This window comes from Kalmanozyma brasiliensis, assembly GCF_000497045.1.
Source record: "Kalmanozyma brasiliensis GHG001 unplaced genomic scaffold PSEUBRA_SCAF1, whole genome shotgun sequence".
Taxonomy (NCBI): Eukaryota; Fungi; Basidiomycota; class Ustilaginomycetes; order Ustilaginales; genus Kalmanozyma; species Kalmanozyma brasiliensis.
In genome coordinates this window covers 1,613,421-1,636,367 of record NW_015961948.1, presented here as the reverse complement: position 1 = coordinate 1,636,367, position 22,947 = coordinate 1,613,421, and the positions used below count along the sequence as shown (strand labels likewise).

The following is a 22,947-nucleotide window of genomic DNA, read 5'->3' as shown; positions in this document are numbered from 1 at the left end:
TCCTCGCTCCCCCTTTGTCCCACGCTCAGCTGTCCGACAGCGCCGCCCACCTCATCTTGTGACGGTGGAGCAGTAGTGGCACAAGGCTTGCGCTCGACGATATCCCTTTGTCCTTCTTCTCAAAGCTTGTTCTGAGCTCCTTCCTTTGTCCGCTTCGTCGTTGTCTACGTGCTGCTGCTGCGCCGAAGAATGGGAGCTGCGACCCTTGTCGACGCACAAAGGAGGCACTGCAGCCGGCGGTCGACTCGGCGACTTGAGGTGTCTTTGTGCGATTCGTAGCTCATCAGAGAGCTTGTTGTATCCTCTTCGTCCTTTCCATCATTATCTCTGTGTCACCATCCTTTACTCGCTGTGGTTTGTTCTCATCGTACTTCACCATCTCGCTTTCGAAGCTTCCTGGCAGGACCGGCGCTCTCGGACGCAGCCACGACAACGATCTCGTTTCCTCCTCAAGGTGCGCTGATTGGATCAGCGACCGCGATACCAGCTTTGGCAACCTCGCCGTTCGACTAGCTCGGCCCATCTATCTTCTTCCCCGTTCAGATCATGTTCCTGCCACCATACCTGCAGCGCTGGCTGCTCCTCAACGCCATCCGTCTCCTGACCATCGTGTCATGCACCCTTTCCATCACCGCGACATCTCTCACTCTCAAGCGCAACTTTTCCCACTACTCGGCACCACTTCTCTCGCCAAGCTCACCCTACTACCCATCAACAGACATCCCCACCACCTTCCTCGGAGTCTTCTGGTCGACCCTGCACCATCTCTCCCTCTGCGTCGTGCTGTTCGTTGTCGTCCTTTCAGAGCTCTCCTTGCCGATACCGCTACTCCACCGACTCTTCAAGAACACCCTGCCTTTCCTAGGACCCAATTGGGGTACCGGCTTTCTCGGCGTGCTTCTCGTGCTGGTTGCGGCGGACGGACTGTCTCGGGCGGAAACAGGGCGCTTTGCACAGGTGGCAGGGTGGGTGCTCGCCAGCGCCGGAGTGGCCAATGTCGCAATCGGCGTCGTGTGGAGAGCCAAAGTCAAGGTGGTGCGGAGCCCGATGGGGTGGAAGAAAGATGTTGCGCAGAAGCTCGAGGGGCTGGCAGAGGCGAAGAGGGATGCGGAACGGGTGGTGGACGCGCTGCCGTTGCCGCAGGGGTTGAAGCAGGGCGAGAAGGGGGCTGGATTGAAGAGTGTCGTGGGATCGGCGGGAAGGCTGATCGCGAGTGGACTGGAGAAGCGGGCAGAGAAGAAGGAGGCGAGGGAGGCAGAGAAGGCGAAGAAGGAGGCGGAGAAGGATGTCGAGAAGGCTACTCAGGAGGCGACCCCACCAATGGCCATTTTTACCCCGCCGCTGCCGTCCGCCATCGTCAGCTCGAGGGGCACACCTCTGGCCGCAACAGCACCGCCTGTCAGCTCGACGACCGTGCCACCAGCGGTCATCCCGCCACCGCTCATCGTCCCACCTCCCGCTGCGGCTGCCCACTTGCGCCCGCGCACGCCTTCCACCTACTCCCAATCCACCCTCTCCTCTTCCTACACCCTCGACATGCCCCCACCACCGCTCGCCGTCCGCTCCGCCACACCACCCCTCAAAACAGTCCGATTCAACCCAACGCCCTCCCCCATACCTCCGGCTACAACAATCGACTCGCTAGCCGCGCATGCCTCCCTCTTACCTCCCTCACCCCTACCTTCATCTCCTCTACCTCCATCGTCTTCACCAAAGACGGTCGGCGTGGGCGGCAGCAAGTTCCTGCTCCTTCCTCCGCCGCTCACGCATATTCCAGCGAAGGGAAGCGTCGTGGAAGGCGAACGGTCGCCCTCCGTCCTCGCCAGTCTCAAGGCGGCCATGCTCGAGGCTCAGGCGAAAGCCAATGCCCAACAGGCAAAGAAGAGCATCTATCTCGGCAGTCGACGGTGGAAGGCCGAGTACGAGGGGTTGGCGGACGGCGAGCAGGGGCATCGGGAGCGGCGGGAGAAGGACGAAAAGAGCGAGAAGCGGGACAAGGAGGAGTCGACAGACAAGAGTGGGAGAGGAGAGAAAGAGCGGCCGTACAACTTCCTCTGATCACATTCCACAACAGTTCACGAGCTCGTCACACTTTTTTCACACAACACCTCATCTGTATCACACTCGTTTGTCACACCTGTAACATAGCATCGGCTCGCGCAGTAGAAGAGGACTCCAATTGCAGCACTATCACAGCCGCTCGTAGAACAGCATGTACGCTTTGGCCTTGAGCACCTCGTCGATGGTCGCGGCGCGGACGATCGTGTCCGAGGTGTAGACCCACCTGCGTCCATCATCTCGCTTTCTAGGATCGACATCGTCGTCCGCATCACCGTCTTTGGCAGCGTGGTCCTCGACGTGACGGTGAGCGTTGCTGTTGTGACTCGCCACGGTGGGCACTGCAGGTGTCGGTTCGAGGGGTTTGGAACCGATCGCAGCAGGTGTAGGAGTAGAGCTGCCGTTCGGTGCTGGTGCGCCGTTCTCGGCATGCAACTGCTCGAGCTCGTCGAGACTGTCCCAGCTCGCCATAGGCTTGAGCTGCGGTTGTGGACGGATCAGCTTAGGTCCTTGAGAGGCGACGGAATCGCTGCCGCTTCCGGCGGAGCGTTGACTATTGTCCGTCTCGAGCGAGGATATGGATGTTTGAGGTGCAATGTCGTGCGAAGACGAGCCAGAGACGCTGCTGTTCGACGGAGCACTCGTCATGGCCACCGACGACGAGGCTGGCGCTGCGGAGGCAGGTCGGACCACGACGGGCGCAGGAGAAGGTGCGTTGGAACGCGACGGTTTGCCTCCGAGGAAGAAGGATCCGAACCCACCAGCGATGCCACCACCTTCTTTCCCATTGGTTGCGACTGGATTGGCACTCAGCGGCGCAGGCGTGTTGGTACGACTTGTCGGTGCAGAACGAGCCACCATCTCCTTGTGGCCGTCCTTGAGCTTGATCCTGTCAGACAGCACGTAGGCCGTGTAGTGACCAGCTGACAGCGAGCCCTGGTGCACAATGATGGCGTACAGCCTGTACTCGGTCTTGGGCCTGCGAATGACCGACGGCACGATCTCAAGTCCGTTCGAGCCATGCACCTTCGGACCCTCGTCCAAGTCTCCGCCGCCGTTCGCTGCAGCTCGACCGCTGTGGGCGGATCGAGTATCGCTGAGATGCCAAGACCACATGCCGTGTTTCCTACCCTTTCCGTCTCCATGATGACCCCAGCGGTGTCTTCCGTGGGCCTTGGACATCTCCACCTTCACATGACGCGCATCGATGCCGGCGTGGGTCGCCTCCTCCTCTGCACGTCTGCGAATGGCGATCGGATCGCTCGATGCCTTGAGTCGTCCGCGTCGGTCGTACTCCTCTCTCGGCGGTGCCAGCCAAGGAGTTATGTCAAGGTACTCTGGGAAGGTGATCATGTCGTCGATCTTCTTGAAGCCTGCCAGGCCGGACACGAATCCACGTCCTGTGGCCTGGAATCGCTTCAGGTGGAAGATGAGCACTGGCGGCGCAGACGCAATGAGATATCGCTTGAGCGCACGTCGAGGGAGACTTTGTGCGGATCGCTTCGGTCCGCTTCGCTCGGCAGCTGAAAGCCTAATTGCACCTGCACCTACTGCGCCTTTGCGATCCGCTTCCGTGTCCGTGCCCTCGCCGGTCGAAGCATTCGACTCTTCCATTCCGGTCGAGAAGCCAGACATGTCCGTCTCGGTGCCGGTCTCGTAGCCTTTGCCCGGGGCGAGACGATCGCGGTGATGCGTCGGCTCATCGGCACTGTCAAGACTCGATCTAGATCCGCTGGTCGGCACCTTCGGCACCTTCTCGTTGCTGCCATTCGACGACGCTGAGCCAACCGTGCCCTCGTAGTCCCTCGCCACGATGCTGCTGCCCTGTGAGCTCGGGATGGTGAGCTCAGTTCTGACGGTGTTGGTGTCAGCCGACGTCATCGAAATGGTCGGAATGTCGGATCGTGGATGCGAGGGAAGCGAGGCGCTCGAGCCGGTCATGATCGAGTCGATACTGCTGCTGGCGTGCATACTGTGGCTGGTCGAAGCGGAAGTCGACATGCTGTTGGCCATGTTGGAGCTGGTCAACGTTTCGTCGCCCACGGTAGCAGGATTTTGCCTCGGCTTCGACTCGACTCGGCTAGCTTCACCGTCGGAGCTGCTCGGCTCGCTTCCTTCTTCGTCGTCCACATCTGCAGCAGCAACCCCTTTGCGCCTCCGTCGTCTTCGGATCTGCTCTCGTTCCTGCGCGTTGGGTGGGTTCGCCAGGCGCCAACACTTCTTGCAGGCAAAGCTGTTTTCGCCGTCGAGCACTTCGACGCTGGTGAATTGGCGGAGCGCTGAGATCAAGCCCGTCGTCGACTGCTCCTCGCGCGTCTTGTGGCGTCGTTTTGCGCCTTGCGATTTGGGGTTGGGCTCGAAGTCGGCACAGGGGTCTTGGACGCGAGCTCCTGCACCGACGGAGCGGAAGTAACCGTGCAAGGGCTTGCCTTGCGCAGCTGCGGCTGCCGTGACAGCATCAAAGAGCTGCGGAGGCGCGCCCGCTTTCTGCGAGGCGGTCGCAGTAGCCTTGGCGGTGGTCGGATCGTCGGCCATGATGCGAGCGATGTACGCGGATTGATGCGACGACGACTTGGCGGGACGAAGCGGCGGACGCATATCGCCAGAGAAGGGCGTCGCAGCGGACCGACTGCCTGTGGGAGGCTTGGGACTGGTTTCGCGACTGCTGGCATTGGCTGCGCCATCGGTGCTGCCGAGCATCCGAGCCACACGCGTGTTGGTGCGAGTGTCTCCATTGTCTTCGCCTGCCGACGCAGGCGCCGACTCGTTGTAGGGTCGAGGGGCAGAGGTGGGTGCCAACGAGAGGGACGCCATGTCCGGGAAGTCGGGTTCCATTTCGCTACCTGATGTAGCGCCCAGCTTCTCGTGGCGCCCGCTGCTCTTCCTCAGACTCCGTGTTCGCAGCTGGAAGCGTCCACGCCCTCCTTCGTCCGAGGGCGAGAGCAGGCCGGCCGACTTCTTAGGTTTGAGCGCGTTGGAGTCTGCATCGCTGGCTTCCGTCTCGCTGTAGCGCGGAGTGCCGACAGGAGTGATCGAGTCTGAGCCAGCGGCAGTGGCTGCGGCCGCCGATTTGCGATCCATGATGGTGCGTCCCTGCGTCGCGCGCCTCCATCGGTCGGCCATGCTGCGCAGACGGTGTCGTTTGCGCGAGTTGGGGTTGCTGGCATCGTCGCGCAGACTGAGGCTGATGTCGTAGAAGTCCTCATAGGTGTGTGAGACGGTTCTGCATCCCTCGCAGACAACCATGCTCGCCAGCTTTCCGCAAAAGAGTAGATCGAGAAATGGGAGCAATTCCTCGTCGGACGGCCCTGGTGCAGCCTCATCCGCTCGTACAGCAGCCGACTGTGTCTGGGGCGGCAGAAGTTGACCGTTTTCCACATCAGCCGGGGTGAGTTGATTCAGCGGCAATCCTGAAGCTTCTTTGTCGGGCGTCACTGTTGCCGAGGTCGAAGTTCTATCCATTTTGGCGCGTTTGCTGGGTGGTGGTGGGCGCATCTTCTTGATGACATCCAGCTCTTCCATGCGACAAGCGTCGAGGAGGTGGCGCATGAGCTCATGACCATCCTGCTGACCATATTCGAGGTACTGGTCGTACTTTTTGCCAATCTGGTTGAGAAGGCGCTTCGGGTTGACATTGGCCGAGGCGCGGGACTTGTGGCCGTCGGCCCAGAACTTTTCGAGAACATGGCGGAAGGCTGTGTTGAGTGGCAGATCGAGCACATCCGGCTCGTATGCTGAGTGAGACGAGGAAGCAGAAGAAATGTTCCGTTGTGGTGAGGCAGGGGTCACTGGAGGTAGTGGCAGCTTGGTGGGTCGGATGGTGGCGATGGGGTCATGGGCAGGGAGGGTGTTGAGAGAGGCCAAGGACGAATCCAAGCTGTCACTCTGACTTGGTTGATGATGGATGCGGCGTCCATGCTCATTGTCGCTCACGCGTAGGGCGGGGCTTTGAGCTCGATTGGGCCATTGGTTGTGTCTGGCAGCAGCCTGAGTCGCTGTTGGCGTTGGCGGCTCCTCTGAGTATGCAACCGAGACCGGGGGACCCTCAATGAGCAGCCGAAAGTCTTTTGTGTTGCCGATTGCCTGGATGACTGAGTTGAGGAAGCACGTGTTTCCGAGGTTGAGGATGCCAGGGTGAAACGAGGGGTCGTATTCGTTGCCGGGCTTGGAGCTCCTGGAGCTAGGTGTGGAGAAGGAGCCACCGCGCAGGCCGGGCGCGAAGGACGAGGATGAGGACAAGGTCGACGAGGATGGAGCTGTGAACCGAGAGCCGTTGCCAGGGTACAGTGGATTGCCCATCTCGATCTCTGTCTACTCGCGTGCGAATCGAGGCGTCGGCGATCTTATCCAGTTCTGCAACGATGATGGCGATGCTTAGCAAGCCATGCTGAGTCAGAGGTGGATGCCGAGCGGGAGGCCAGAATGAAAGGAAGAGAGGAAAAGGAAGCTCAAGATGCAAGCCGGGAGGACGATGTTGCCTGTCGTGCTTCCGGGCGGTCTATCTGATAAGGGAGCTGATACGATTAAGTTTCCGAGTCGAATTAAGCTCCCGAATGGTGTCTGAGGGGTAAGTTGGTGGTAGATAAGAAGGCAATGCGAATGCTGAAGATCAAGAAGGCGCGAAGTGATGGGACGAGACAGTCTATGGGAGATGCAAATGGTCGTGGAGAAACGCGATTGGACCCACAAAGGCGCGGCGTCGAAGGGCTGCCGAGGAAGAGTGCTAGCTGGCGTTTGCGGGCTGTGCCAAAGCTGAAAGAACGAACGAAAGCAGAGCGGGGAGAAGAAGAGGGGTGGGATGAGGGGCCCGAAGACGAGATGATGGCGAAGGAGGATGATGTGGCATCAAGCGGAGGTCCAACTGCGCCGTCGTCGTCGAAATCAGCAACGCAAGCAAGCCAGGCACGGTCAGCAGGCCACCCAAAAAAGAAAGCGCTGTTCAACGTGACTTTAGAGTTTGGGCCTTGAGCTCTCCCCCTCTCTCTCTCTCTCTCCCTCTCTCTCTCGTCTCACTCATTCAGGGCCTCGTCCGTTCTGATGCTCGGGGGTCGGCCACCTGAATTAAGCCGAAAATCTAAATAAAAAAACATTGAGACCCTGAGATAGGGCTTCTACGGCTAGAATCAGTCGCAAATGTAGGATGGCAGCGCACGAGGCTGGTGAGCTAGCCTCGCTTGGCCATGAACCACTCTCATTCATTTCCAACATTGCGGTCCGGCAGTCTGCAACCGGGCAAAGGGGCCAGGCTCCGTGCGCACTTGATCCTCCGTCATTATTGATTGGTGGCCAGACATTGCCGAGGATGCACTCGTGGACACGTAGGCTTGATCGTCGCATCGTCGCAACGTCATCAACCTCTATCTTGACTTTCGACGCAATCTGATCCCTCTTTGTTTGTGAGCTCGTTGTTCGACCTTGAGCTCCTGCCGTCGTCGCTGTGCTACTCGACAAAGACGTGGTGACAGTGAAGCTGCTTGATGGATGGTAGCGGTATCCCTAGCGGATCAGATCAGGCAGAGGACGAAAATGAAGCAGCGAGAATGCCCACGTCTCTCGTATGTAGCACAGCAGCCGTCAACAGCACTCACACTCATCTGGCACGAGGTGGTGTTCACACATTGACTCTCGCGAAGCGGGTCTGGAACGGAAGCCACAGGCATGAACTGTAGAGAAGATGTCGTGTTGATTTTTGGGTTCCCCCTCGTTCTGGAAGGAGCGCAAAAGGAATGCATAATACAAGATGGGTGTGGATGATGAAGAGTGACGATGACGGGCGAGGACCTTCTTCGTTGTGGTGTGACTTGTCTGCTTGGTATCAACGACTGCCAGGCGTGGCACGACCGATCTATTGGAAGAGAAAGACACTCGGACTGCCCAGAGACGAGGGGGAGAACGAGACAGTCGCGAGTGGTCGTCGATCGTGATCAGCTAGCCAGCTGGAGTTGCAGAGGGAGTCGAACGAAGGAGCCTCGCCAGAACACCGTGTGAATGAATGCTGCAAAGGAACCGGACCGAATCAAGAAGGATGCTCAAACACGAAAAGTGCTTAAGCGGAGGCCTTCTTGGTGGCGGGCGAGAGCACGTTGCGGCGCTGCTTCTTGAGAAGCATCACGTTGAATCGGTCAAAGTCCGAGAGCGATCGGCGCGTCTTGACGGCAGCACGCTTCTTGGCCCAACCAGACTGCGACCACTTCTCGGCAACCTCGGCCTTGTCGAAGAACTTCTTGACGGCGGTCGAGCCGGCACCACGGGGCAGACCGGGCACAGTGAGCTTGGTGAGGGTGAGGTGCTTGAAGGGGAACACCTGGCGGGCAACGCCGGTCGAGGGCGAGTCAATGATGGCCTGTGAGTTGATCAAGGGGATCAGAGATGGTAAAGTCAGTGTTTTGACTCGGAAGAATCCAAAGCGATCAAGTGCAACGACCTGCCATGGTTGGCTCTTCCAGTGGCATTGGTCTGCCGCATCCTCCATCGTCACATCCTTCCATGTGTCCTGCGTTGTGATGTCTTGCATGTCAGACGACAGCAATGAGACCGTCGCGAGCTGGATCGTGTTCAGCAACGCACGAAATCGTGCGTGTCCCAATGCTTGAATACGTGCACGAGGATCTTCGTCTGACCCATGTCCAATCGGATCGAATCCTCTCCGTGCCATCCGCCCTCCGAAATTCGACCAGTATCCAGGTCTGATCCCTTTTGTTGTCATCTGAGAGTGACTTGCTCTGCCTAGTCGCGTCTGCTGCTTTGGATGATTTGTTCAACCTTTTGCGTTCTCTGCCGGTGTTCCAGGTCGTTGCACTGATTGATGTCGAGTGAGACTTACCCTGTTGTGGTCGATGATCTCGACAATGACGGCGAGCTGGCCGGCGGAAACGCCCTCCTCAACGAGGACGACACGGCCAACCTCAACGAATCGCTTGAAAGAAGCAGGCATTGTGTATGATCTGAAGGAAGTCACAAGATATGTCGAATTGTGGTCAGCCAAATTGTTCGTGGCGTTGGTGGTGGTGAAAGCGGCAACATCATCATCATCGTGTCGTCTCCATATCGGCGTCGGAGGTAGCAGTCGATGCGAGCGGGTCTGAGTTGTTGGGACTGCAATGCGATCCACACGGTGTCCATCCTTGCCGAAGCAGATGCTTCTCGACCGCATCACAAGGAAGCCGCCGCTGGGAGCCCATGTTTGGCCTCAAAGCACAGCGACTTCGATAGTAGACAGTCCAGGCTGGCCCGCTGGCAAATGTTTGCGTCCTAGCACTTTCCACCTTGCCATCGTCTACTTTCCACAGGGATGCATTTGTGCGATGGGATCATTTCCATCGCCAGAGAGAGCTGACTTTGGCCGTGATGACGATACGGGCGATGCGTGGATTGTACAGGCACCGTCAGAGTGTTCCTGGCGGACACCAACCTTCTGCTGTATGCTCGTTGGTGTTTGTTGGGGGAATGTCCGTAGGTGGATGCTGTGCTGAGTGAAGTTGGCCTTTACGATGGTCACGAATGCTAGTGACAATGCCGATGAGGACGATGATGATGCTGCTGCTGCCGCTCAAAAAGTCGGCATCTACTTACGTTCTTGAGATGATGGTGATGGACGTGGTAGAGATCGACAAGCAATTGACAACAAGATTCAGGCAGCCTCGCTCAACAGTCACGCAACTGACTGACAACTTCGAGACTTGGTTCAAACTTGCTTCTGTGTCGAGCTGCTGTTCAGTGGCTCAGCCCGGCCAAGCTTCCAACTGGCCTTGCCGTCTGGCCCACGAAGCCTCATGCGAGTCTTTGCCTGACAGCCACGGTCTGGTAGGGAGCTCAAGTCTCAGGCCAGCAGGCGGCAGTCCCGAAATTCAGACTCTGATGTTTGATGGGGAGATCATCGGCCGAGCTACGCACGTGATCTGAGGAAGTCGACTGGATTATCAAAATTCAAACTCGCCGTGTGAGACTGCAGGCTGGACCCGGTCTTGCAGCTTTTCAAAACTCAAGGCAGCAGAGCGCTTCATTGAGACCCAAAGCTGAGTCCAGATTTCAGCAACAGCGCAGCGCGTCCTGACCAAGCTGAGGGCGAGAGCCAGCTCGAGCCGTAACTGTGAGCTCGCGGGTTGGCAGCAGCGTCGAGGCAGCAGCTGTGCTCGCCATCACCCGGAACGTACGGACGCTGCCATTCACTTGACCTTTCCCCACCAATCCTCAAGTCATCACTGAATAGCGTAAGTATTCTACACCATATAATCAACTCTGTGCAACACAGACGACCCCGACGCCATCACGACTTGTCACGCCGTTACAAACGCAGCAGAAAGCCCTTGGATCCGCAGTACTTTGCGCATTTCGAGGAAATCCGGCAGTCTCGTCAGCATACACGTTCGGCACCCATCACGCACCATCATCGAACCCGTCCTAATCTCTCTTCCACCCCATCACTTCCGCCTGTCCTCTTTTCATCAACTCGTAGAAAAATGGTCAACGTTCCCAAGACGCGCAGGACTTACTGCAAGGGCAAGCCCTGCAAGAAGCACACGTGAGTATCACTCGACCATCAGCATCAGCATCCAACGACACTTGGCCCAGAAGCAAGAGGGGAGAACGCGAAAGCAATCGAGGAGCAAACAGCAGCAGACCGAATATTTGTTCGTCGGAGGATCAGAATGGTACGGACATGGAAGCAAGGGGTGGGTCATGGCTGCACTCGGGACTGGACATCAGCTCCAAGGTACTGGGCAAAAGCGAAGCAGTCTGCAGCATCGAGCTCGAGAAGACAGCACAGGCACGGGGCTGGGATTGACAGACGGAGCTTTGCAATTGCAAGCCGGCAACAAACAGAAATGCACCTCAGGGCACTTTCGACATCGTCCTTTGATTCGACGAACGTCAAAGGAGGAACTTCGACACAATGCAACAGACGTTTCCGGAGTGGGCATCAGAGTAATGGCCACGGCATCATGATTTGAAGATGGACAGGAACGTTGGTGGAACAGGCATAACGCAGGCGAAGCAAGCTGCTCTCGGATCTCAATGCTCTGCATCTGCCGCCAAAGTCGCCATTGGAATGCTGCATGGCCTTTCTCCCAATCAACAAGTGACTGACCTTATTCCCTTCATCAATACCAACTCGACAGCCCCCACAAGATCACCCAGTACAAGACTGGTAAGGCTTCGCTGTACGCTCAGGGTAAGCGTCGTTACGACAGGAAGCAGAAGGGTTACGGTGGTCAGACCAAGCCCGTCTTCCACAAGAAGGCCAAGACTACCAAGAAGGTCGTTCTCCGTCTCGAGTGCACCCAGTGCAAGTACCGATCGCACGTTGCCCTCAAGCGATGCAAGCACTTCGAGCTCGGTGGTGACAAGAAGCAGAAGAACGCCGCTCTGGTCTTCTAAGCGTGTCGTTGCTTCTCCGACTTTCCGTTTCTGTTTCCTTGGCTGGATTGGGTACGCGGACGCTGCCGACTTGGGACAATGCATTCGTCATGGATCCAAGGCGACGGCGTATTCTTGCTCGATTCACCATCTTTTATCATACGAGAGCGTCTTCTACACTCTCGCAAAATCGTCGTACCACTCGTCGACGCTGTACTTTTTCACACCTTGATGCTGCTTCATAGGCGCATCATCACCACCACATAGGAGTCGGCGGATCAGTCTGTAGCCCCTTCTCTCATACACACACGCAAAACAAGCATCTTCTCTCGATCTCGCAGTGTGACTTGTCGGTCACTGAGTATTCACGTTGAGACGGTGCGCAGATTGATCCCACAAGGCAAGGTATTGAAAGCAAAGGTGGAGATCTATGAATTGCAGAACTGCATGAGAGCATCTATGACAACCGGATCGTCGGCATCGATCAATCAAGCGAAGGCAGAAGTCTCGATCCCGGCGGCCATGGCAGCACCGACGAACTCGGCCTTGACAGCATCAGCGCCGCTAGCAGCCTCGGCCTTCTTCCTGTACTCTCCGAGCTTAGCCGCCTCGAGCTTGTCGCAAAGCGCATCGAGCTCGTTCAACTGGGCCTCGATGACCTGGGGAGTAGGAGCGGCGGACTGGAAGTAGTTGTTGTCTGTAATCAACTTGTTCAGGGCCTTCTTCTCCTTCTTGATAGCCTTCCTAGCAGCTTCCTTGGCCTTCTTGGCATCGGCCTTGTTGGCCTTCTCCGCTTCGGCGGCTTTGGCCTCCTCCTCGGCTTTGCGCTTGGCCTCTTCTTCGGCCTTCTTCTTGTCCTCGGCGGCCTTGCGCGGGTCGACGGCGGCAGCACCGTTGGGGCGACCCTTGTTCTTCTTGGCCTCACGAGCAGCCTTGTCGTCCGCCTTGAATTGCTTGATTCGCGGGTCGACGGAAAGGGCCTTGTCGACCAGGTTGCGAAGACGGGCGTTGTCCTCCTTCTTTCTGCGAGCACGCTCGTTGCGGTTCTTCTTCTCGGTGTATCGCTTGTCGTCACGGTTATCCGAGCCCTCGTTGATCTCCTTGTCGAGGTACTCGAACGAGCGCCACGAGTCAAAGTTGTACCAGAAGTCGTAGAACTCGTTGACCTCGTCGCGGGTCGAGTTGGCATCGCCGAGTTGGGGGACGGCGCCCTTCTTGGGCTCCGAGAAGCGGGACTCGCGCTCGAACACGGGACCCCAGAGAGCGTAGAACTTGTCAGCGGGCTCCTTGCCAGAAGGAACAGCCTCGTCATCGATGGACTCGTCGACCGAGTCGAACTGACGACGACGCTCAGGGTGGCTCAGCACCTCGTGCGCCTTGGCAATGCACTTGAAGAACGAGTCGTCCGAGGTGAGACCGGAGGAGCCGGCCTTCTTGTCCGGGTGGTGCTTGAGCACCTTCTTGCGGTGAGCGATCTTGATCTGCTCCTGAGTGGCCTTCCAGCGAAGGGCGGAGAGACCGAGGACGGCGTAGTGGTCCTGGGTCTTCCACTCCTTGGGGTCGCGAGCGAGGAGCTCGTCAGACTCGTCCTCGTCACCGACACCGGCATCGTCGTCACCGTTGGCAGCAGCAGCGGCGGCAGCGGCAGCGAGCGAGTCGCCAATGATCTTGTCGTCCTCGGCGAAGGTGAGGTTGTTGAGCTGACGACGCTTGTAGGCGAGGAAAGCGGGACCGACGGGCTGAAGAACGTGGGTCTTGGGGGCCGAGAGGACCGAGGCGGACGACTGGCCGGGCTTGAAGCCGGAAGCCGGAGCCGAGAGCTCGTGGGGAAGGTCGATGAAGACAGACATGTTGGATGACGATGACTGTCGACTAGGTGATGGTGGTGAGCTTAGAATGAGAGAAACTGGTGATCACCATGAGTTGGGCCACAGTTCCACAGCAGGCTCGCGCGTTGTGCTGCTGGTCAGCCTCGAACTTTCAGTTGAGATTTTTCTTCCAAAGTGGCACAAATTTCCTTGAAAATATCCAGAGGTGTTAGAGTTAGAGCTGTCAGAATGGCCTGCCTCGCGAGTTGGGCAAGAAGAACTTTAGAGCTGCGCTTGGACACCTGAGAAAGCGAATCAGTCAACCCTGCTGCGCTCACCCTACTCAGATTTTGACTTTCGAGAGAGAAACCAACACTTCCCTCTTCGACGACCACACCATCACCGCTCCTCCTCTATACAACATGATCGATCTCCTCCTCCTACAGCCCGACAAGGGCGGCAACCCGCAGCTCGTCAAGGACTCCCAAAAGAAGCGCAATGCCCCCGAAGAGCTCGTCGACGAGGTGCTCGCTCTCTACAAGAACTGGGTCTCGTTGCAGAAGGACCTCGATGTGGCCCGTCGAGATGTCAACGCCGTCCAGGCCGAGATCACAAAACTGCGCAAGGCCAAGGAGAACGCTGACGAGCAGATGGCCAAGAAGAAGGAGCTCGACGCCAAGGTCAACGACCTCAAGCCCACCGTCGTGGCCGCGGAGCAGGAGATGAAGACCAAGGCGATGCAGATCGGCAACATTGTGGGCGACAAGGTGCCCATCAGCAACACGGAGGATGACAATGCTGAGCTGCGCAAGTGGCACCCGGACGGACCCAACGCGCAGGTCGAGAAGAAGGAGGGCATCCTCAGCCACCACGAAGTCATGTACCGTCTGGAGCTGTTCGACACTGAGCGCGGCACCAAGATCTCCGGCCACCGCGGCTTCTTCCTCACCGGAGACGGCGTGGATCTCAACCAGGCGCTCATCAACTACGGTCTCGACTTCCTGCGCAAGAAGAACTACAAGAAGATCATGACCCCTTTCATGATGCGCAAGGAGGTCATGGCCAAGACGGCGCAGCTGGACCAGTTCGACGAGGAGCTCTACAAGGTCACCGGCGACGAAGACGACAAGTACCTCATTGCCACTTCGGAGCAGCCCATCTCTGCGCTGCACTCTGACGAAGTCTTCACCGAGCCTGCCAAGCAGTTGCCCATCCGCTACGCCGGCTACTCGACCTGCTTCCGCAAAGAGGCCGGCTCGCACGGCAAGGACACCTGGGGCATCTTCCGCGTCCACCAATTCGAAAAAGTTGAACAGTTCTGCATCACCGACCCGGCCTCGTCCTGGGAGATGCTCGACCAGATGCTCGCCAACTCGGAAGAGTTCTACCAGTCGCTCCAGCTGCCCTACCACGTCGTGGCCATCGTCTCGGGCGCCCTCAACAACGCCGCCGCGGCCAAGTACGATTTGGAAGCATGGTTCCCCTTCCAGGGCGAGTACAAGGAGCTCGTTTCCTGCTCCAACTGCACCGACTATCAGTCGAGACGCCTGGATGTCAGGTGCGGATTCAAGAAGCCTGGCGACACCAAGCAGACTTTCGTGCACATGTTGAACGGAACGCTGTGTGCCACCGAGAGGGCGCTCTGCTGTGTCGTGGAGAACTGGCAGACCGAGGACGGGTTGAAGATCCCTCCTGTGCTCCAGCCGTACATGCAAGGAAGGGATTTCTTGCCCTACGTCAGGGAGTTGCCGAAGAACACCACCAGCCAGAAGAAGAAGTAGACATCTGTCCGTTCTTTCTACAGTCTTTGCAATCTCATCATTGGGCCTTGTAGGCATCACATCGCAGATTCAGAGCCAGGTTCATTGATGTGCGTTAGAAATGCGATGATGAGAAGAAAGGGATTGATGCGGAAGCTGGTCATGGCCCTGAGAACCACTCGTGCGCATGACTCGCCTGTTCAGCGATGAGCAGATCGATCGTATCCCCAAAATAACCCTCCGCTTCATCCTCGAGCGCCCTGACGCACTGCATCTGGCCCTCCGCGTCGCGCAAAACATAGCATAAGTACCCCACGGGCGCGATGAACGCCTTATCCGAGTAGTCCTCCAATGCCTTGACGTGTCCGTGGATTTGTACGCCTGCTGGGATGTTTGGGAATTTGAACGCCTTCTCCGACCTAACTGTGTGATGGGCGTGCTGGAGCATGGGAAGGATGGTCGTGTCGCCTGTGACGGCGAGGTAGTGAGCGAGGCGCCACGGTGTACGGCAGGCGTTCCAGTTGAGCGCGCCGTCCCTGTCTGACTCGAGGAGCTTCTTTTTTGTTGAACACCACTTTGCGCCATCCCACTGGAGGAAGTCAGGGAGAAACCCTGTCGGACCAGCACAGGAGAGGGCGACGTGCTTTGTCCTCTCCAGCACCCACTCCCATCGTTGGCGTTCGGCAGGATCCCGATGGTAGCGGGCGAAGAGTGCGAAGGCGGACAGAATGAAGTCAGAGGTTCGGGTCGCGTCGTAGAGCTTGATTCCGTCGGACGAATCGCGATTGGCCCAATCGCCCAACAAGGGCGTCCCAAGCTCCGGATGAATGGTATACCTCAGTATCGCGCTGGTCAACGCATCCGCTTCGGCACGATACCGTCCATCCTCCTCGCCAAACACCCGAGTGGCAAGATAGAGCGACGAGGCAATATCGATATCACCGTCGGTAGCAGAGGTCGAGCCGTCCTCGTCGACGTATAGCTGCGTCACGGCGGTGGGCGGATCCGGAGATCGAATCTGCCACTTCATCAACCCGTTCCCGTTGCGAAAGGCAAGGAAGAACGAAAAGAGACCATCAAAGTCCGCGCGATTGCGATGGAGGACCGCGATGAGCATCGCATACCCGTGCGCCTCGGAGCAGGTCAGCGCGTCCCCATGCTCCCCTTTGCCGTTGTAGAAGCAGAACAGGCCGGCGGGCGAGCTGCGCAGGTATGTTGCGCGCCACTGGACGTACTTGGCCTCCATATTGGGGAGAGGGCTCCGATGAGGCTGGCGAGATGGGAAAGAGGCGCGAGGGAGGGCGTAAGGGTGGTCTCTCCTGAAAGTGTTGCTCTCGGCAAAGAGTTCATAAAGTGTTGGTTCCACACGCTGTCCAAGAGTAAGCTTTGTTTGACGCACAGCCACGCTCCCGCCGGCTCCGCTTTCCCGGTCCCTCTCATGCATGGACTGCATGCCGATCCTGCATGCCGATTCTAGCCTCAAATGCGTTGCCCGCTGTCACCTTCACACTGAGAGAGTTGATGTGGTTTGAATGCCATTTGATATGATGCATGAGGTAGGAAGATCGACAGTATTGTACAATGACGGTCGGGGCGATATGTGTGAAGACCAGCGCCGTTTCCTGGATCCCTTACGAGCGACCGCTGTCTATTGGACAAGGCCCTCGTTCCCGCTTCGGGATGGGGGAGTACGACGCTGGGGCTGAACAGAAGCTCAGCACAGGGGGAGGATAAAATGGTGACGGTTCTCTTCGTGTCTCAACCCAAGCATGGGTGGGACACGGAATCTTTTTTGGTTTGGAGAGGAGGGTGAGACGCTTAGTAGAAGAAGCCGAGGATCTTGCCGGCAACGTGCTTGCGACGGGCCTCCTCGTGGTCCATGATACCGGCCGAGGTGGTGAGCACGACGTAACCGAACGAACGGGCGGGCAGGAGCTGCTGCACCCAGTTCTCGATCTGACCGAGCTGCACGTTGAAGCGGGGCGAGATGACACCGCACTTGTTGATACGGCCGTTGAGCTGGATGACAACCTTGCCGGATCGGTGGTCGTCGACCTCCTCGAACTCGCCGATGTAGCCTATTGCGTTGGAACAAATGCAACGTAAACAGTCAGTGCTCTTGCTCCGAGATCATGGTGCGACATCGCGGCACAGCAAAGCAAGCATCGTGAAGGTGGGGAAGAGAAGGGGAGAAATGGGAGGATGTAGCACGCTGAAAATTTGCGCAGATGAGGTCGAATGGTTGCCCTTCCACGCGGTAAGCATAGCAATTGCAGCTTTGCTCTTCCGGAGCCTTAAAGATGAACGCTGGTATGTGCAGCTCGAGAGCTACAAGCCAGTTGCCCATTAGTTATAACTCCGGGGTGTTGTCCTTTACACGTCCTGTCGTCCAAGCACTTGTCCAATCTGCACCGTCCCGAACTGATGTCGTCCAGATTGCTACAACCTAGGCGATGTTGTGTGTGATGTTCTTTGTGTTGCCACGGTGACCTTTGGTGTACGGCGTGGATGATGCGAATGGATGCTGTGCTTTGCTGTGCCGGTGATGATAAGAAACTTACCGTGCTTCTGCATGACCGAGAGGAACTTGATGACGACCTTGGACGAAGGTCGGACAAGCACCTGGCGCTTACCCTTGCGCTCGGCGTTGACAATGCTGTTGAGGGCGTCGTTCTGTGGACGGAATCGAAAGATGAACAAAACGTCAGCGAGAGTTCTTGCAGGAATGCTAATGACGAGTGAATTGCGAAGAGAAACTTACGAGAACGGAAATGCGAACCATGATGGGCGATTATGTGATCTACTGGGCAGGTACAGGTGAGAGTGTCGACAGAGATGTGGTTGTTAGTTGGACCTGTTCTGCGCCAGTCGTGACTACTGATGACGTTCCCGGGACGAGCCGACCGACAAAGGGACACGATGGGTTGCCAAAAGACGGATCTGGCGAGGTACAAGTCGACGACAGAGGGTGCACTAGCCGATGCACTGAAGTGTCGTTGTCAAAGCTGAGTATGTTGCTGAGCTGCGGAGCATGCTGTTCGACATTCCGTGGTCTTCACCGAGAGCTTTCAGGGCGTTGTCGGCTGCTTTCAAACCAGCCAAATACAGGTCCATGCTCGTGTGGTGCAGAGGTGCCAAGGGTCGAGTGTAGGCTGATGAAGGATGCAATTCAATATAGAGAGCGCCGATGATTGGTGCTCATCCTGTGTCAAGACAGCATGTCGAGGCTGCCATTGCTGTCCTTGCTGCTGTAGTCGAGGTCATGCTGTGTAGAACGGTGGTATGTCGGGGCCACGAAGACTGCTGATGTAGATCCCAGGGTGTGTCGGTCGGTCGTGTCGTCGTTGGAACGCCTGTGGTTACTGTTACTAACCTTGAAGAGGTGCTGGATAGAGGACCGATTGATGGAAGACAAGAGTAAAGAAGAAGCGGATAGCGACAACGACAAGCACCACCCTCGAACCTCAAACGCGCAGCCGAGCACATGCCTTCAATGTCACCATCGTCCAAGGTTCCCAGACTGCCAGCCTGCTGCCTTGAGTTCTGCGTGGCCTTGGCTGGCAGGACGTTGACTTGCAATCTTCTCAAGTCGCCGTCTCGTCGGAACCCCATCGCTGTCTGCTGCCTGTTCTTTGTCTTCTCAGCGAAAGAGCCAAAAACAAGGCAGCAACGCAGCACAGATTCAAAATTGTCCACGTCAGATTTCAGGCCAATTTCGAATATGGACGAGGCAATTCGATTCAACTCGACAGAGTCACGTTGCTGCCTCGGCCGAGCTTTTTAAATATCAGAAAGGGCAGAAAGACTCGTGCCTGGCTCTGGTGCCTCACACCTCAGCCGTTGACAGCGTCTCGCCCTCGAAGCCAGGTCAAGGCGAGACTGAGCAGCAGCCGGCGAGACCTCGACACGTTCAGACAGACTGTGCTTCCAGCCTGTGAGCCAGTGAGTGTGCCAAAGCGACTCTGCTCGTCATCGTCTTCCTCTCCCTCACGATCACACTTTACCGTCACCTTACTCTAACGTCAAGAATCATCCAACATGGTAAGCATCAACACCAAAGCAGCAGCACACGACACATACGACGCATGGAACGATAGCAGCAGCAGTAGAAACACAGGAGATGCAATATCGCAGATTACACACCAGCACAAACAGATCGACACAGACACAGACACGTATGCATTGCGAACACCAGTAGAAGGCGGAGAACAGCATCGCAGGAAGAGACGTTCGAAGACGCACCAGCAATAATAGGTGGGACCACAGCATTTGGTAGAAGGATGATGATGGAAAGTTAGGGCAAGGAGGTGCACCGACTTGTCGAATGTGGTCTCGATTGGCATGGTCTTCACCAAGGTCAGGGACCAGGTCTACGCGAAACGTCGTAACGATCGGCATCCTTGACGATGGCCGTCACGAGATGGTATCAGCACATCCGCACACCACGCCGACGGAAGCGACACCATCGACCTTCGGCTGCTCGACCCATACTTCTGTCCTCCAATATCGACAAATGCGTCGATCGTGTAGGCTTACGTATCAATCCCGCAGCCCGATGCTATTCAGAGCATGGCTCAAGACCTACGATCCTAGAAAGCATTCTAGGCCGACAACAAGCAGAGTCCGACCATCTGCCAGCTGCTCATCTTTCAACTCAACCAAACTTCCACCACATCATTGCGCTGCTGTTATCGCGCCCGTCGTCGTCATTCCACCAGTCATGCTGCTGCTCGTATGCGTGGTACTCCGTCCAACAGATTGCTGACTTGTTTCTTCTCGCTTGATCGCACCTTGACACCACTTTCCAACATCGTAGGGTCGTGTTCGCACCAAGACTACCAAGCGTGCCTCGCGCGTGCTCATCGAGAAGTACTACCCCCGTCTCTCGAACGTCGACTTCCACCAGAACAAGCGCGTCATCGATGAGGTCGCCATCATCCCCTCCAAGCGTCTGCGCAACAAGATCGCTGGTTTCACCACCCACCTCATGAAGCGTATCCAGCGTGGTCCCGTCCGCGGCATTTCGTTCAAGCTGCAGGAGGAGGAGCGTGAGCGCAAGGACCAGTACGTTCCCGAGGTCTCTGCTCTCGACACCTCGGCTCCCGGCAGCCTCGAGGTTGACCCCGACACCAAGGACATGCTCCGCTCGTTCGGTTTCGACAGCCTCCCCGTCACCGTCACCGCCCCCGTCACTGCCTACCAGGCTCCCGAGCGACGTGGCCGTCACGTCCCCGGTGCCGGCCGCCGATAAGCGTCTCGCCCGCTCGTCGTCATCCCTGGCTCCGATGTCCTCGATTCTGTTCCGGTCCGCCATTCGACTGTTGATCACAGCAGCAAGTCTGGGTAGAGCAGCATCGACGGATATGTACTATCATCATCACCATCTTTTCGCATCATTGACCATCGCGTAGACCTTCTGCTCGCTTTGGTCTTTCATACTTGCACACGCACACACATACACGTGCATCGTTCCACCTGTTGTACTGCAACTTCTCATCCCGCTCTCGGGAACGCACACCCCAAAATCAAACGGGATCTCTCGCAGAAGAGGGGTTCTTTTAGGCTCTAATCATGCGCGTTGACGTGAAGCTTGTGGTTTTGTTTGGAGCCTGTGCCAAGGGTCGCTTGCAGCTGCGTTCCACCCCTGATACTGAGAATGAGTCGACGTTGTTGACGACCTGAAGCAACTTGGTCGACAAGGAAAGCTGTAGGTTGCCTTCTGAGGCAAGAGTCTAACAGTTTGAATAAATCGATCGCGCGTGCGAGTCGGAGTGCGAATCGCGACGGCGTGGACCCTGTCGACGAAAGTTTACGCCTGCAAAGGTCACACGCACTTCATGCTGCTTTGGCTCACCATCTCCTCGCGGCTAGCCATCGGTATGGGGCTAACGTCGCATTGCTAAGGATCGAAGAAAGTGGATTGTCGACGCGAGCAATGAAGCTAGCGGCATGCCTGCTCTCACGCTCTTCGATACCTACCCGTCAGCATGCCGTCCTCAACTTGAACCTTGTTCATTCTAGCACTCGCCTTTCGACACATCGATCCTACAAGACACATACCACCGCGAACGAATACAAGTGGGGCTCAGAGGTTCTGGACGAGATGCGATCCGGAACAAAGGCAGGCGCTCGCAAGCTGCCCAAGACGTGGCAGTCGACGCACGGCGCCAAGTGGGACGACAGCATACCAACCCCCGCCGCTGCAAAAGGCAAATGGCGGTCGAAACCGGGCAAGGTGTTTCAACCGAAGCTGACGCCTGCGCAAGCAGCCAAGGAGGCCGAGCGCCAGGAGCTCGAGCGCCATCTCGAAGTGTACACTCACAAGTTGCCGGCCGGGCCGCCACACTCCGCCGGGTCCAGCTTCCTAAGCCCGCTCAGCAAGCCTTCGTCTTCGTCCTACACGCTCGATCAGCCGCTCTTACCCAACGGCACCACCTCTCGAGGCACGACACCGCGACTCAAGACGCCAATGATTGCGTACACCGCAGACTACGAAGAAGCGTCTGAGCTTCTCGCCTGTCTTGGCCCGGGGCCGATGGGTCTCGACCTCGAGTGGAACTTCAACCACTACACGGGCCCAAATCGCACTGCCCTCCTCCAGATCTGCTCACCCTCGCTCATTCTCATCATCCACCTTTCAGCCATGTCGCATCGCGTGCCGCCTCTGCTCAAGAGCATCCTGGAGGATCCAAATGTCATCAAGACGGGCGTAGCGATCAAGAATGACGCGCTCAAGCTGCAACGCGATTACGCCATCGATACACGCAACGTCCTCGAGCTCGGCAACCTCGTCAAGCTAGCCCAGCCCGAGAGATGGGCCAGCGTGAAGCACCTGATCAGCCTGCGAGACCTTACGCGCATCTACCTCGGGCGGAAGCTCCGGAAGGACAGCGTGCGGGTGAGCGACTGGGAGAAGTACCCGTTGGACCCGGAGCAGATCGAGTATGCAGCGAGCGACACGTTTGCCAGTCTAGAAGTGTTGCGAGCCGTGGCCGAGTACTTCAAACCGAGCGCGTCGGAGGGTGGGACGGACAAGTGGCTGCTAGAACAGTTGGACAGAATCGATTCTGCCAGAGCAAACCCAGCCATGGAGCTCGAGCAAGCCTTGAAAGCGAGCGCTTACGACTTGCTCGAGGAGAAGATGCAGCAGGAGGCTTTCGAGAGGCAGAAGCAGAACTGGAGGCCAGCGTTACGGACGATCCAACCAGAGGCTCCAGCACCTCCTGCGCCGCCCAGTCGGGCGCCAGTCAAGCCGGTCCAGGCCAAGCCTCCCGCGATCACCCCCACCAAACCTCGTGCCAATCCAAAGATCGAAAGCGACGACGACTTTGTCACGGTCTCGCGGGTCAACCTGGCCCACGACCGCGCCATGAGTAGATGGCTATACTCGCAGCAGACGCTCGACCAGATCGCCGCCTCGAGCAAGATCAAAATCACGACTGCGGCCATGTACCTCAACAAAGCGCTCAGCGAGGCCAAGCGGGCTGCTTCCGGTAAAGGGGCAGGCGAGAGAGGCATCTTGGACGACTTTACCATGGCAGACAAGAGGAGACTCGAACACGAGATGAAGGGAGCCGGACCGGCTTGCAAGGTTTCGTTGAGCCAATATAGAGGGCTCGCGAGAGCTCTGGGATGGCGCGACGCTGTCAGCAGTCCCAGCGGGAGTGAAGACGAAGGAGGGTCGTTGTTGTCCAGCCCGAAAACGCAAAAGAGGCCAGCACCGGTTCAAAAGACCAGCGCCAAGGGGGCTGCAGCGCTGAAATGGAGCTCCCCATGGCAGGTCGTCGAGGTGAGCGATGATGAGGTCGAGGTGGTCGACACATCTCGATGAAGTCGCTCTCACGGGAGTTGTGCGCGGAGGCCGCCTTTGCATGCGTCTTCGGAAGGAATCGCTCGTTTTTGCATAGATTCATCGTTGTACAGTATCAAGGACATGCTAGCATCGTATTCGAGCCTTGTGAGAA

At 57.4% G+C, this 22,947-nt stretch overlaps 10 protein-coding genes across 10 annotated transcripts; 5 read left to right on the top strand and 5 right to left on the bottom strand.

Annotated features, from left to right (window-relative positions):
• Nucleotides 1-546: 546 nt before the first annotated feature.
• PSEUBRA_000617 (uncharacterized protein) lies at nt 547-2,058 on the top strand (the record flags this gene model as incomplete). The annotated part of the gene is made up of 1 exon (XM_059464428.1): nt 547-2,058. The coding sequence occupies one exon, from the start codon at nt 547-549 to the stop codon at nt 2,056-2,058; it is 1,512 nt and encodes a 503-aa protein (XP_059321007.1).
• Nucleotides 2,059-2,190: 132 nt separating this feature from the next.
• Nucleotides 2,191-6,357, bottom strand: PSEUBRA_000616 (Peptidase C19, ubiquitin carboxyl-terminal hydrolase; the record flags this gene model as incomplete). Its single annotated transcript, XM_059464427.1, has 1 exon — nt 2,191-6,357. One exon carries the CDS (start codon nt 6,355-6,357, stop codon nt 2,191-2,193), a length of 4,167 nt encoding a protein of 1,388 aa, XP_059321006.1.
• Nucleotides 6,358-8,104: 1,747 nt separating this feature from the next.
• PSEUBRA_000615 (Ribosomal protein L14) lies at nt 8,105-8,992 on the bottom strand (the record flags this gene model as incomplete). The annotated part of the gene is made up of 2 exons (XM_016436215.1): nt 8,105-8,401; nt 8,882-8,992. The coding sequence occupies 2 exons, from the start codon at nt 8,990-8,992 to the stop codon at nt 8,105-8,107; spliced, it is 408 nt and encodes a 135-aa protein (XP_016295189.1).
• Nucleotides 8,993-10,517: 1,525 nt separating this feature from the next.
• On the top strand, nt 10,518-11,436 carry PSEUBRA_000614 (Ribosomal protein L44e; the record flags this gene model as incomplete). The annotated part of the gene is made up of 2 exons (XM_016436239.1): nt 10,518-10,579; nt 11,178-11,436. The coding sequence occupies 2 exons, from the start codon at nt 10,518-10,520 to the stop codon at nt 11,434-11,436; spliced, it is 321 nt and encodes a 106-aa protein (XP_016295188.1).
• A 467-nt stretch (nt 11,437-11,903) lies between these two features.
• On the bottom strand, nt 11,904-13,265 carry PSEUBRA_000613 (DnaJ; the record flags this gene model as incomplete). Its single annotated transcript, XM_016436202.1, has 1 exon — nt 11,904-13,265. One exon carries the CDS (start codon nt 13,263-13,265, stop codon nt 11,904-11,906), a length of 1,362 nt encoding a protein of 453 aa, XP_016295187.1.
• Nucleotides 13,266-13,645: 380 nt separating this feature from the next.
• PSEUBRA_000612 (Aminoacyl-tRNA synthetase, class II (G/ H/ P/ S), conserved domain protein) lies at nt 13,646-15,004 on the top strand (the record flags this gene model as incomplete). The annotated part of the gene is made up of 1 exon (XM_016436226.1): nt 13,646-15,004. One exon carries the CDS (start codon nt 13,646-13,648, stop codon nt 15,002-15,004), a length of 1,359 nt encoding a protein of 452 aa, XP_016295186.1.
• Nucleotides 15,005-15,143: 139 nt separating this feature from the next.
• PSEUBRA_000611 (Glycoside hydrolase, family 8) lies at nt 15,144-16,229 on the bottom strand (the record flags this gene model as incomplete). Its single annotated transcript, XM_016436197.1, has 1 exon — nt 15,144-16,229. One exon carries the CDS (start codon nt 16,227-16,229, stop codon nt 15,144-15,146), a length of 1,086 nt encoding a protein of 361 aa, XP_016295185.1.
• Nucleotides 16,230-16,801: 572 nt separating this feature from the next.
• On the bottom strand, nt 16,802-17,765 carry PSEUBRA_000610 (Ribosomal protein S8; the record flags this gene model as incomplete). Its single annotated transcript, XM_016436217.1, has 3 exons — nt 16,802-17,061; nt 17,545-17,656; nt 17,745-17,765. 3 exons carry the CDS (start codon nt 17,763-17,765, stop codon nt 16,802-16,804), a joined length of 393 nt encoding a protein of 130 aa, XP_016295184.1.
• Nucleotides 17,766-19,021: 1,256 nt separating this feature from the next.
• On the top strand, nt 19,022-20,234 carry PSEUBRA_000609 (Ribosomal protein S17e; the record flags this gene model as incomplete). Its single annotated transcript, XM_016436235.1, has 2 exons — nt 19,022-19,024; nt 19,800-20,234. 2 exons carry the CDS (start codon nt 19,022-19,024, stop codon nt 20,232-20,234), a joined length of 438 nt encoding a protein of 145 aa, XP_016295183.1.
• Nucleotides 20,235-20,918: 684 nt separating this feature from the next.
• On the top strand, nt 20,919-22,814 carry PSEUBRA_000608 (3'-5' exonuclease domain protein; the record flags this gene model as incomplete). Its single annotated transcript, XM_016436229.2, has 1 exon — nt 20,919-22,814. One exon carries the CDS (start codon nt 20,919-20,921, stop codon nt 22,812-22,814), a length of 1,896 nt encoding a protein of 631 aa, XP_016295182.2.
• Nucleotides 22,815-22,947: the final 133 nt, after the last annotated feature.